At 47.2% G+C, this 14,013-nt stretch overlaps 1 protein-coding gene across 1 annotated transcript in view; it reads right to left on the reverse strand.

The window, feature by feature from the left end:
• Positions 1–293: 293 nt before the first annotated feature.
• Positions 294–14,013, reverse strand: part of CLIC4 (chloride intracellular channel 4) — a 103,759-nt gene continuing 90,039 nt past the window's right edge. Inside the window, exons 5-6 of the mRNA XM_056795529.1 lie at positions 5,598–5,779; positions 294–4,011 (exon numbers count right to left, since the gene is read on the reverse strand). Of these exons, the coding sequence (XP_056651507.1) occupies positions 3,847–4,011; positions 5,598–5,779 (347 nt within the window). The 3' untranslated portion in view covers positions 294–3,846. The remainder of the gene's footprint in view (positions 4,012–5,597; positions 5,780–14,013) is intronic.

Genomic DNA, 14,013 nt, shown 5'->3' on the forward strand with positions numbered 1-14,013 from the left:
GGCTTATTATCAGCTTGATTCTTATAATTGTGAATTGTGGAATGTTACTAGTTATTCCATATAATGTGGCAGATCCAATCCCAGGGGTAGGAGGGAACCTCAGACTATACTTAGCTGGTCTCTGTCATTTTACAGAACCACAGAAAGGTGACTGCACACTTAATTACAAATGGGCATCTTATACTTAAAGTGTATCTTAATCTCAGCTCCTTTAATCACTAAACAACACTTTGAAAGATTTAGGTGGTTTGTGGGGGGTTTTGCTCTTTGGCCAAGGAAAGAAGAAAAGAGGCTTTTCTGGTAGTGAAAATATAATTTTTATTTTTATTTTTTAAACAATAGCTGCCAGCAGGGTACTGGTCTATCTGTAAAAGAAGTTCCAGAGAGAAAGGAAGACAGAGGCGCACTACAATACATTTTTCATCAAACTTTTCAAGTAATTCTGCAGAAATGATTCCAATTCCATTCAATGCTATGGTTTCAGGAGCTGAGACTATTTCCACAGTGAAAAATAAAAGCCTAGATGCATGAGCCTTGCTTGGCCGGTGGAGGGGCCCAGACACGCACAATCTCCTGCAGTGCTACAAACTTGCCTATCTCTGAACAAAATGCTCATTATAAACAGGCCCAAGACCAAATGGGTATAAAACAAAATCGACTTCTATTTGCTTGAAATTCTGCTTTTTTTGGTTTTTTCTGATTTCTAAATGGATGTTAACTAAGTGAAATAAAAACTGTCCAACAACTGCATTTAGCCCTGGGGGAAGTTAGCAACAGCACAGAAAGAAGGACAAGGACAAGGACAAGGTCAACAGCTGCTGTGCTGAGAAGATAAGGAGGCCCCAGCTATGGGCGCCCAGGCCTGAAGAGCTTCAAGAGAAAGCTGACAAAGTGAAGGTAGTCAAGAAACATAAAGCCATCTTCAGGAAGCCGGTGGGCAGGCCGTCCAACCCGAGGACATTCCTCCTCCCCCATGTGCTGGCTGGGCCCAGGCTCTCTCTATATGGGCTTCCAGGAGGAGGCGGGCCGCTGGGTCAATCTGCACTGCCCCATGCCAGGAAGCCAATTTTCACTCAGGACCAATCCTTTTAATAGACATTTCAGAATAATCTACTAGGGAAAAGTTTGGGCCCAGTCAGCAATCCTCCTGGCATTTAGCCACAGACCTTTCGTGAACACAGAGATGGGCCAAAAGCATGGCACAAGGCTCATGGGCAGGACTAGAGATGACAGTCCAATAACTTTCTGTTTCTCAGCTTGAATTCATTTGCCATAATCTTAGCTTTCCTCAACTATTTAACACTCTTGTTTAGACAGAGAACTAAGCGATGAAACCTATGTTCTTATATAGAGAAATCTGGATTCAGCTGGATTCTGAAGTCAGTCGTGTTCAGTTAGCGGAGTTCTCATGACGAAAGGAGGATAAGAAGTGATGAAAAAAGTCTGGGATGGAGCCATTTAATCGAAATAATCAGGGGTCTCTCTTATAAGCAAGCTCCACGGAAGCCATACCCTCTTTCACTTGATGTGTTCCCTCATGCCTCATTTTGCAGAGCTCCGATTCAATCACGGGGATGACCCTGGGCTCTCCAAGGCTGTGCCTGGGGACACAAGCTCTGACTGGCTTCTCTAGGACCATATGCATCTGCTGTGCTTCAAGGGCAAGTTTATCAAAGGACGATAAAAAAAATTCACCACTTCTAGCCATGGCAACCTATGAAACCACTTATCTCTCTCCCTTTATCTTCTCCAGTATGGTGAGAAATAACATGGCTTTCTCCTCCTTCCAGTCTCTCTCCTAGTTCCCTTATGATTCATGCTGAGGGAAATGCCACACTTAGCAGGGAAGGTGATGCTGTGTGGAGATGCCTTGGTGCAGACACAGCCCTCTGACCAAGAGCCTAGGAAGGTCAGGGGTTCATTAGTCCTTGAGAACTGATCTGCAGTTTTTCCTTCTAGAACTACAAGAATCTTCACTGTGTGGTTTTTGAAACTGAAAAAAAAATTGATTTGCCAACATTGCTCTGCAATGGGGCTAACAATAAAGGCAAGACCAAGGCATCTTCCTGAGCCAACTGGACAAAAAAATAGGTCTTTTTTTTCATCTTCCTATACCGAGTTAGCTTCATCGTATGCAAAGAAGCCAAAACAATATTTTTAAAAGGCAAGATACTCTGAAGAGTCAGGCTGTTTCCATAAAGCCAATCCTTATGAAATGTTAGCATATAAAAGGGAGAGAGCATTGGCATCTTAAGCAGGGAATTTGAAAATTGCCACCATGCAGCCTATAAGAAATAGTGCTTCAAAATTTTATGAACTAGAAAAAGCTAATACCAAATCATTTCATAACCATAATCATATTCTCTGGAACAGCAACACTTGTGACAGCTTTGAGAAAAATAATTAGATTAATAAACACTGCAAATATTCCCCTTTCCCCAACCCACTTGCTTTTCATCCCTCAGGAAAACAAAAAGGACCCCTGGCTTAAAATAACATCCATTGTTTCAGGCTGGTGGTGGGTTTTAGAGCGGTAGGACTATTTGTCAGTGTGCTACAAGGGAATGAGCCACAATCACGAATACACTAGACTGCCATTTCCCTCTGTTCATGCTCACACACTGATGGTAGCTACCACGATGTCCCCAAAGGGTGACTAGGCCTCTCTCCTATCAATGAGCCTGAGCCAGGCTCATTTGAGATCGACAACATATCCTGAAATGGCAGGCAAGGCCACTGATACCCAACACACTCCCCAAACCAAACCAGAAGAAGAAACTTCCTTCGGGGTCCTTCTGGTGTTTCGCTTAAAGGTCCAGTCTCATGTTGCTTATCATTGCACTTCTATCACTACATATATTATCTACATTACCTAGATTCTAGTTTATGAGTGAATTTATTCACAAAAATTTTCATGAAAGACATAGAAAGAGTAAAGGTTCTTTGCCATCTCAAAAGAAGCCTGTTTCAATTCAAACCAAGGAGAAGACTTCAATACTGTTTCCAGACAAATGGCATTGGGCTCTACTGTTGGGACTAATAATGTAAAGTTAGATTTAGCTAGAGGACCTGATGCTCACAGGATGTTTCAGGAAGATCTCAACACCACTAGTCCTCCCTACAAACATTCTGTTTATACTATATTGTCAGGTAGGTTACAACTTGAATAAAGAAATTAATAAATGCTTTTGGGGGGGGGGAGAAAAAAGGTTCCACTACAAAACAAAACTGGGAAAAGCTGGTCTGTAAAAGGTTCTCTTCCTCTAGGAGCAAGGAAAGTCCTTTAATACATTTACAAGTAGACTAACTGGGTACAGCTGGATGTCGCTGGTGCAGTAGCAGCCCTTCTGCACAGTCTTGCTCATAATTAGGAATGCCCAAATCCATAGGTATCCCGTGTATCAAGAGTTCAACACTTTGGGGCTGACTTGTGAAGTTCCAATCACCACTTTAATAAAGGTAGATCCTATTCTTTGTAATTGTGTCACTGATAGGGCACAGACACAAGAGTGAATGTCCTGAAAAGGGGATAAACTCCTGGAGATGAAGACGTTGTTGTGACAGAGTGTCTCCATACTTAACAGAATTTGGAAGGAGCAGGAAAAAATGGGGTTAAAAATAAAAAAAAACCACACACACACTGAAAAAGACCATTTAAACACTTTGTAGGAGTATGTATTTCTGATAGCTACTGTACCTGGTCTATCCCTTCTCCTAATTTTGAGTAACTGCATAGCCACGCAGAATAAGAGGTCTGCTTTAGAGGAAGAGGAGCTGTCTGTTAAGAAGCGTGTTCTGTTAAAGGGAGGAGGGCGTGAAGGCGTCACTCTCCTCAGCGCTGCGTTACTACTTAGTGAGTCTTTTGGCCACATCGCTGTATGCGATTTCCACTTCCTTATCACTAGGACAGGTGTTGGTGAACTCATCCCTGCTGTACGCATTAGTTAAGTAGCGCCAGATGCCAGTCATGTCCTTCGGGATAACAAAGTTGCGGTATTTTTTGGCTACAACCTGAAACAGAAGAGAGAGAGATCACCCGTTAGCAGGTTTGCTCTTCCCACATCCTACAGGGCAGACCACTGACTTTCCCCTCCTATGACCCCTCACTGTGGCACGGAGGTGACCCTGGATTCCCTGAGGCCATGCCAGAGACACCAGCTGTAGCCCCACAGACCAAGTGAAGAAGGTGTTGAGAGCTGGTTGAACACCAGTGTAACTCGTGGGGAAAGGCTTGAAATCAGGGAGCTGGCCCCCAGAGCCTAACTTTTTTTTCACCCAGTGCACCCTATACAGACTGTTGACTAAAGGGTTGGGCTGTCTGGAACACACACTGATGAAAAGCTATATTCTTGAAGGACTCAAGTACCCAAGACAACCCACTTTCCTGTTGTTTCTCCACATCAAAGTATTAAGACTTGGTTCTGCTTGGAGAACTGAGATTCATTCTGGGCGAGCAGGAACCCCATGGAATCAGGGGCAAGCACAATGATTTCCCTCGAACATCTAACTGGGGTAAAGCAAATAGATAGGAAAATACATGTCTGGAATGGAGGGTTGTAATGATTTCATGGCTTTTTCCATTCAGAGTAGAGGCAAACACCTCAGAATAAAGATTTATTCCTGATGGTGATAGAATATCATGTAAAAATAACACATTTATGAAAAAAAATACTTAAAATGGACCTCAAAACTAACTTAGCTCATGTGTATTTGATGTGGGAGCCCAGGGAGACCTTAGAATACTGCCATCACCTTCAACCCCTCATTGGACAGTGGAGGAAACTAGGCCTGCTGGACGTTGAGTCAAGCCATGCCTAAAACCACTAGGCCAGTTAGGAGCGGGGCCAGGCCCCCAGCCTGTGCCCCATCCCTGAGGTCACCCCAGCACACATGCACGCAGTTTTGAAGATAGAAGGGTCCTTAGACAGGCCATCTAAACCATTCTCTACAGAGGATGGCCTGAAGTCCAGAAAGGTAAAGGACTTAGCCATGCCATAGCAGAGAAAGGATTTGAATCTAGGTCCTCCAATTCAAATTTCAGGGCCTTTTTTAATCTTGTGCCACAACTTAAACCCTCTGCATTCTGGCAGTAAACAGACTTATACTGGCCCTTCCTCTGGGGACCCATCCACCTGTGGCCAGGTCTCAGCATAGCTGGCAACAGCAGTAAGTACATGGGCCCATCTTCTAGTTCTCCATTGAATATCTGTGCAAAGCCAGGATGTTCTCCAGGGCCTCCTGACCAAGTGATCACCCCACTGTTCCCAGAGCTCCTCCAGGAAGGTGGGGAGGGCAGAGCAGTAATCCAGTGGGAAGGGCCTTCACTTATCCTGGAGTTGAAGGTCTCAGTCCTAGCTCTGGGCCAGTCATCCAACCTCTCTGCAACTTGGCTCTCTCAGCTATGAGATGGATAATAATCCCTGGACTTCAATGCTTTACTGCAACCATTAAGAGCATTCTTTCACACTTTTAGACACGGCTAACAAATAGGAGATTAGGAGTCACTCTCTGCGAGCCTGAGGTCTCCATTTAGGACAACATCTAACAGAGAGGCAGGAGGGTCTAGTCCAGTTCACTGGCAGATGGCCCAGGCTTACCTTGACAATGTGTAGTTTGGGCAGCAAGTTGCAATCAGCTAATGTCATCTCGTTGCCATCCAGGAATTTACGGGTGGAAAACTTAATGTCTTCCATGCTGTTCTCATCGATTTCATCCGGAAGGGGAGAATTCAGATAATCATCCAATTTCTGCAGAGTTTTCAAGAGTCCCCGTTCCAATGCTACAAGAAGAAAGGGATACTGGGCTTTTAGGAGAACACAGCAGACCCTAGCAACTTCTCTATAGAGAGACACATTGTGGCCTAATGCCATTAGTACTCAACATGGCAAAGGGCAATGCCAATACAGGAAGATAAAAAAGTAGGAATGAGTGGGACATGTGGCATCTAAGAGCATTCTAGGCTCATTGACAGTATGCAGGCCTTCTTTTTCCCCATTCCCACTTTGTGTTCCTCTCCTGAAATAAATGACTTTTTAAAAAAGCATATTAAAAATGTATGATGTTAAACAGAAACAAGCCTAATAAAAATGTAAAAATCAAAGAGTAGGATCATAGATTGGTAGAGCTGGAAGGGGTTAGAATCTACTCCAATTCCCCCATATTACAGAAGAACGTGGGGCTCAGGGGAGTCCAGTGGCTTTACCCACAGTCCCAGCACTTGAGGAATGCAGGTGGGCCTAGAACTCACCTCTCCTGACTCCTTGACAGTGCCACTCCCAAGAGGTTTGATTTGACCAATGGCACTGTCCATCCCCAAACTGGTCAAAAGGCTCACTGTACAATAAACACAAGATGACCTGAGTCAGCATTTGGATCGTCCAGTCATGATGGCCATTGGCAATACAGATGCTGCCTCACCTCTACAACTATGCAGCATTAGAGCTGGGAAAAGGTCTTAGAACAGATGAGGAAACTGAGGCCCCAGAGGGAGAGTAACTTGTCTAAGGCCACCCAAGCCTGGGCATCACAACCACAGCCTTAGAAAGATGCTAGGCACAGCCAGGAGCACAGCAAAGAAAAAGTCAACGTCTCCATGCTTCCTTCTTTCTCTCCCACTTCACCCCTGCCCCATTCCAGATGAGCATGACAGACCCTGGCCCTCAACCAGAAGGGCAGAGTTATGCCAGAAGGGCAGCACAACCCAGTGACCAGCTGAGCAAGCGGAAACAGCAAGCAACCCCTTTGATTTCTCCAGACAGTAAAATTCCAATGCAGCAGAGGGCACTAGAGATCACTAAATAAACCCGCCTTAGAAAAGACCTCCAAAAGGGGAAAGTGGCTCTCCTAGTAGTCAGACTGTCCTGCAAGCACAGAGGAACTGAACACCCTCCATGGCCTGGAGCTGCTCCTCCTTCACAAGAATCCCTGCCACACACCAGGTTGCAGCCATACTGACCTCCCGGCTGTCCCTGGCTCTCCTCTGACTTCTCCCCCCTCCCCCCATCTCTACAGTCACACAGGCCATCCTGGAGTTCTGTGGCACACCTCCCCCTCACACCAGATGAAATCTTTCTCTTCCAAAGCCCAGCCCGGGTGCCACCTGCACCAATCCATGGGCCACCTTGAGTCTCCCAGGGTTCTCCTGGGGCACTGAGACATTTCAGGGAATTGTCACTAGAGACATGAGTGGTCCTTGGCAATGGTAGGACACGCAGCAAAGGGACATTTTGTTAAGGAGGCAGTTGGGGGTGCGGGTGGAGGACAGTGTGGACCTGTGATCATGGGCACAGCAACTCCGTGGTAGAAATTCCCTTCACAAATCCAAGTCAACAACTTTCCTCTGGGAAATGCTCCCTTCTTTTCTAGTAGGACACAGCAGCTGAAAGACATTCTGGCTGGCTGTGTCACTTAAGCTGTTTTAACTTCTTAGAACCTGTAGGCAACTCTCGAAACAAACAAAGTATCGGCTCAGGGTTCGAGATTCCACCGTTCTGACCAGCAGGAGCAGAGTCCTGAGCAGTGACCGCTGACACAGACACTTCACCAATGTCTATGGAGTGAATGACGGACACTCTCCAGGGACAGTTATTTGAACTAGGTAGATAAAGCGAAAAGACCTCAAAACAGAGGGAAGAAAAGGAGCTTTGTACAGCGAGCACAGCGTGAAGGCTGTTTCCAGATGGGCATCAGAGGAAAGAGGATGCCAGGGCCCACGTGCGATTGGTCTGGGCTGGGGGCTCCCTCATCCCCCCGGGGCAGGGATGCTTCTGGCCGCAGCGGCAGCAGCAATGAGCAGCTGACAGAAGGGAGGCAGAGCTGTGGAAGAGAGTCCGCCCGGCTGGTCGAAGCCCAGCTAGGCAGGGGCTAACGTTTCATACCCTGGAACATAAGTAGCACGTCCCAGGCCGGCAGCTGTCGGCTATGCCAGGGATGCAGGGGACATGCCTGAATAAGAAAGCCCCGTGGCATGCTGCAGAGAGCCAGGGAAACCTATACCTTGGGCCTGCGCTCTGCCTCCTATGGCAGATGTGACCTTAGGCCAAGATGCTGAATCTCCCCTAGCCTCCATTTTCTCCTCAGCAAAATGGACTAATTGATTTCTGAAGTTTTTCCAGTTTATCTCCTCTGAGTCTAGGCTCCGCTTTTGACCAGTCTGGGGGCCTTCCCTTCACTTAGAATGAAAATTGGTCCTTATAACTCTCCAATTCAAAAAACAATTTAATCCCTTTGACTCCTTCTGTCCTCAACTCATATAAATCAAAAGGTGGATTCTATTGCGTGCTGGGTACTCCAGCAGATGGTTTTTATGACCAGTTACCAAGTCTGGTGCTCAGGACAGGCACCATGGAGACCCAGCTTGAATCAGACAACTCGAAGCTTGTGGGCTGTAGTGTGGCCTCCTGGAGAGAGCCCTAGAGGGGAATATGGAGTCCTGACCCCAGCACCCACCTGCCTTCCTGGCCCTCAGTTTCCCTGAGTATAAAATGCTTACAGGCCTCCACCCACTAGTCTTTAAAACAAAATGTTTGCGATATCAATCTCTTTTGCCCAGAGAAAAGCTCACAGTGACTTCAAGTATATTTTAGTTGACTATCAGAGGAAATGGCAAAAACACAGATGATGAGCTTTGGGGTGGACCAGGGAAATGGGGTTGGGGGAGAAGGAGAAGGGGGTCTAGACCTGTGATTCTCTCTTTATAAGGAACTCCCAGTGAAAAACCTCTTTAATTCGGAGGCATCAAACAGCCAGCCTATCCACTGACACTTCCCAGATCTTCCTGAACTAGATTAAAATGTCACTGGAAAATTTTTTTAAGAAGATAAATAAAAATACAATAAGACACATAATATTAAGACATGTTCTTTATATGCAGCCTGAGGCCTTACTTCTATGTGAGTGTGATGCTCCTGCACTAATCCATGGGCCACCTTGAGTCTCCCAGGGTTCTCCTGGGGCACTGAGACATTTCAGGGAATTGTCACTAGAGACAAGAGTGGTCCTTGGCAATGGTAGGACACGCAGCAAAGGGACATTTTGTTAAGGAGGCAGTTGGGGGTGCGGGTGGAGGACAGTGTGGACCTGTGATCATGGGCACAGCAACTCCATGGTAGAAATCCCCTTCACAAATCCAAGTCAACAACTCTATAATTTGAGACTTTAAGCAACTTGCCGACAGCTGCACAGCCAGGAGGATCTGAAGCAGGACTGGAACCCAAAGCTTCCTGACTCCGAGGGCAGCCTTCTCTCCCTGGTGGCGGCAGCACACTGCTTCACAAGGGCCCAAGTATATCATTTAAAGGTAGACCAGTGTAGGAAGACTGAAGAGTAAAGTGAAGATGTAACCACTAATGACTGTGAGCTGCTGGCTCTTGGATGGCCCTTGTAATCAGCCCAAAGCACAGCTGTTGCTGCCTCTCTGTAGCATCTCTGCTACAAGTCACAAAGGATAATGATCTGGGTGGGCAAGATAAAAGTCATTTAGGATATGCAGGTCTGGAATGGAGGCGGGAGATTCACACACAAAGGGAGGAAGGAGAACCAGCTGGAACAAGGCCTTGGTGTCCCCCAGAAAATAACGACAGCCCAAGCCTTTCAGTGTATCGAGTGGCTGCCTCGAGTGAGGCCAGATTTCAGGAAAGTCACAGCAGACTCCAATGGGATGGGAGGGCTCAGAGGGCTTTGGGCGACTAGGAGCAGAGATTTGCCCACTTTCTACAAGACCACCTTCCAACCGCCCCAACCCATGAGGATACGCACGGCTCCAGGTTAACAATAAACAGAAGCACTTAGCAGTGCATGGAAGCTGGCTCCCCTCCCTCACCCAGGCTTCTATCTGGTTTTGAAGAATGAAGGGTAAGGACGCAGCGCCTTCTGAAGGGCCAGGCGACGTGGGAACACTGGCAGTGCAGTCATGGGCCACTCTAAAAGCTGGGAGGGAAAGAAGGGTTGGCCCCTCCCAGCCAGGCTTCCATCCACTTCAGGCATCACAGAGCGCCATCAGACTTCCCGAGAAGTCACCACAACCTGGGACAGACCCGTCAGCTCCCTGTGGGCAGGTCCAGGCTCTGCCCTTCTTGGGGACCCCAGGGCTCAGCGTGGTCTGTTGGAGCGGCTGATGGGCAGCGTCTGAGGACGCGGGTATGAGTCCTGGCTCTGCCATTTACTCCGAGGGGCTTGGCCGAAGTCATTTTATCTTCTCTAGGCCGGCATCTCATCCATAAAATAAGGGAGCCCTGAATGAGCCCCCAGCACCTGTTCCTCAGACCTAGGGTATATCCCTTTGCTTCTAGGCAAGGACACTAAATCCAGCCCAGAGAGGGCAACTATCCACGTGTTCTTTAAACACTCCAGTAAGACTCCACAGTGTCTTGTTCCAGAACTCTTCTCCAACAAACATTTATGAAGCTCCCGGTGTGCACAAGGCATCAGACTAGGTGGTAGAGATACAAACACAACACTAAGGCTGTCCTTGCCTTCCAGGGGCTTGTGGGGACACAATGTGCATCCTGAAATGGACCACCCAAGGCTGAGAGAGACGAGGCAAAGGAGAGATCCATAAAAGCTGCTGTGAGACGTGTGGAGGCTGGAAGGAGGGGAGAGGCCAGGGAAGGCTGGACAAAGGCAACTATCAGAAGCTGAGCTGTGAGGAAAAAGAAGCATTTGGGAAATCTGAGATGAGGAAGAAGAGTTTTTAAGAACAATTCTGGGCAAAGGCAGGTGGTGAAATGTCAGGATGGGGCCACAGGCCCTAATTCACTTAGGCTGTCAGATAGAGAGCGTGAAAGGGAATCATGGCATAGGGCTAAAGGGGGAGGGGGGGATAATGGAAAGAAGGCCTTGAATGCCGGGCTCAGGAGAGTCAATGATTTTCCTTGAGGCAACAGGAAACAGCTCTTGCATGTAGGGAGCTTGTGTCAAGTCCCCATCACATCTGTTTTTGCCACACGAGCCTCCCAAGTCAGCAACCCTCCTGAGCTCTGCGATATCTACTCCATCCCTCAAACTTTGGGCCTAATTCGAGAAGGGCTATCCGGTGCCATCAGCAAGGGCCACGAGATCATGTGCTATAGAGGAACACGTCCCTGCCTTGGAGTCAGATCTAGGGTCCAGGCCTAGCTCTGCTATCTCCTGGGGACGACCAGGCAAAGCACTGCACACAAGCACCTCATCCTGGTCCAGAGGCCGAATGTCCCTCCAAGGCCCTCGAGGCCCACTCCCTCATTTCACAGATGCGGGCATCGAGTCTGAGAGGTGAGAGGGCTTGGGCCGGACCACAAGAGCCCCTGAGGAAAGAGCATTCGCAGTTTACAGGGTCATACAAAAGCAAGCCGTCTTTATTGGAAAACAGACGGGGCTCAATTGGTTCAGGTCTGACTGTTGTGCACCTTGTGGCCCTACAGGAACACCATCCTCTCTGACTGTTCTTGGTGTGCTGGGAATTCCTGGATTGTCCAGCTTAGGAAAGGGTTCTAATTGCGTTTCAGAGAGAGACCTTCAAACAAAAGTCCACCAGGGAGACCCGTTATGCTCCAGAGTGAGCGGGAAGATTGTTTCCTGAAGTCTCCCTGCAGTTAGCAGGTCCCTGTGGTGGGAGGTTACTTAGCAACTGTGTGCTCTTATTTACCGCTAGGTAATTTAATCTAAAGGTCTCTAAGTCCTGCACTGGGTGGCTCATTGTGCCGGTTCTTCCCCCTGGCTGTGGCAGTTTGAGGCCAGCCAAGGTGGGCTATCTACTTCAGGCAGCAGCAAATTAATAAGGGACAGGGGGAATAGAATATTGTAGAAAGTACAGTCACATGAGTCACTTCCTCCAAAGACATACAAAAAGGCAATTATTTTTAAAGGGGGAAAAGGCTTTCTTCTTTAATATCAGATGAAATTCAACTACCCTCCTAACCACAAACACCATTTTAACATTCCAGAAGTGAAAGTAATTAAAATGTAAAAAAAACAAAAAACAAAAAAAACTAAGGCTGAACAGTTGAGATTTTGAACAATAATGAATAGGAATCAGAGAATTTTTAGACTGAAGGGGATCTTACTGAAGGCTCCCCCTCCTTCCAGTTAGGAAGTCCCATGTCCATGGTCATGAAGTTGTGACGGTTCTGGGAATGAAACCTGGATCCCCTGTGTTAGAGTCTAACAGAGAAGAGAAAGGGCAGAGGGAGGGGGCTGAAGAAGACAGAAGCCACAGGAGGAAACAGCCCTGGGACTAATGGTAAATCTGTGTCAGGGGCCTGGCATCAAGGCAGGATGGTGGGTGAGAGCAGTGAGCCCAGGGTGTGGAAGGAGGGCTCCAAGAGATGGCGGCTGACTTGTCAGCACACAAACGAACTTCATCAGAGAGGTAGGTCAGTGTTAGTCAACAAACAAACAAATGACGCAAACTAAAGCCACTATTTGAGCAAGCTGAATAAGTGAGAGTCAGGCCTGGCCTCTAGAAGCTCTTTCCTAATTTCTTCTAATTGCAAGAAAACATTTCATGAAATAGATTTCTTAAAACCCAGATAAAAGGCTGAGCTTTGATCTCCCAATTGAGAAGTCCTCAAACGAATGAACACTACTTAATAATCAGGACAAGAACTGCCCGGCTCCCTTGGCCATCTGCCTGCCCAGTGAGTAGCCTAAGGCCCAATGGTGCCAAGTGGCAAAGCTGAGTTTCCTTTAAAAACCACCCCTCACTCCCTGTTGTTGCCTGTTGTCCCTCTTCAGTATCCTTGCTCCATTTATGGCCAGGAATAATGCCACAAGCTTGTATCGGAGAGGGCTCCTAACTAGCTCATCCTCTGGATGAAGTTGAGTGTTTAAAATCTAAGATGAAATGAGCTGATTTTATCCTGTCCTGACCAATAATTACATTTCCCATGCAGGGGTCTTGGAAAAGGAACTGAAGCTAAAACCATGAAAATGAGATTTAAAAAATGATGTATTGAAATGGGGTCTATTTTTTCAAATCATAGGTTTGAGAGATAGAAGGAACCTTAAAAATTAGCTGGTCCAACTCCCTCATTTCACAGCAGAAACAGAGGCTCTAGGGATTGGAGTGGCTCACCCAGGGCCCCATAGGTGAGCTGGGATTCTCTCCTCCATGTCCTGACTCCCAAGCCAATATCCTGCCCACTCTCCCACAGACTTCCTCGCACGCCTCATTAATATTGTCTAACCAAATTCTACTGACCCATTTTTAATCTTTCCCATAACACTGGTCCTATGGAACTAATGCTTTGGAAGAATCAGTTAACATGAGACAGAACAAAAAACAGCAGGGAAAAGAAGACAACAATGCTGGGGCATACTGGGCAAAGCCCTGGCCTGGGGGGTAGAAAGGCCCAGTGCTGTCCTCAAAGACTAGCAATGGGATTTTGGGCAAGGAGCCTCCCCTCTCCAGGCCTCAGTTTCCTCCTCTCAATGAAGGGGTTCCATATGAAGTTACCCAGACCCTTCTGGTTCTAACAGCCAACTTGCACATCCTAGAATTCTAGAACTTTCACTTACAAACCTTCTTAAAGGATAATATATTGGCATTTAGCCCCAAGAAACCATCATCATAAAAAAGAGGATCCTCAAAATTGTGACCTTTCGTGTGGGTGAGAAGTTCTATATCTTATGTGCACACTGAGGCAAGGCTTAATATCACTCAACCCACAAGCTGAGCAGGCCGACCGCTGGTCTGGCCGATCCCCATTCGGGCTGATGTTGGGTCTGCTCCAATTCAGTCAATAGCCTGAGCTGGGAGTTGAACCCCAGTGTCTACTGCCAGGAGGACAGTCACAACTGACTCAGTCTGTCAGCTGGCAATGCCCTAACAACGTTGATCATTCTAATTCGGGGGCTGCTGCTGAATTTTGTACAATCCACGAGCTAAGAACAGTTTTTACATTTTAAAATACAACCTAATTCAGGAGCTCTTTGACCTAGAAGGGTGCTAGGCCTGGTTCCCCAGCTGGGGGGGGGGGGGGGGCGGAGAGAAAGAGAGATCATCTTAGAAAACCAGCTTTTAATAAGCCATTAGAC

Source organism: Monodelphis domestica, chromosome 4 (genome assembly GCF_027887165.1).
Source record: "Monodelphis domestica isolate mMonDom1 chromosome 4, mMonDom1.pri, whole genome shotgun sequence".
NCBI lineage: Eukaryota > Metazoa > Chordata > Mammalia > Didelphimorphia > Didelphidae > Monodelphis > Monodelphis domestica.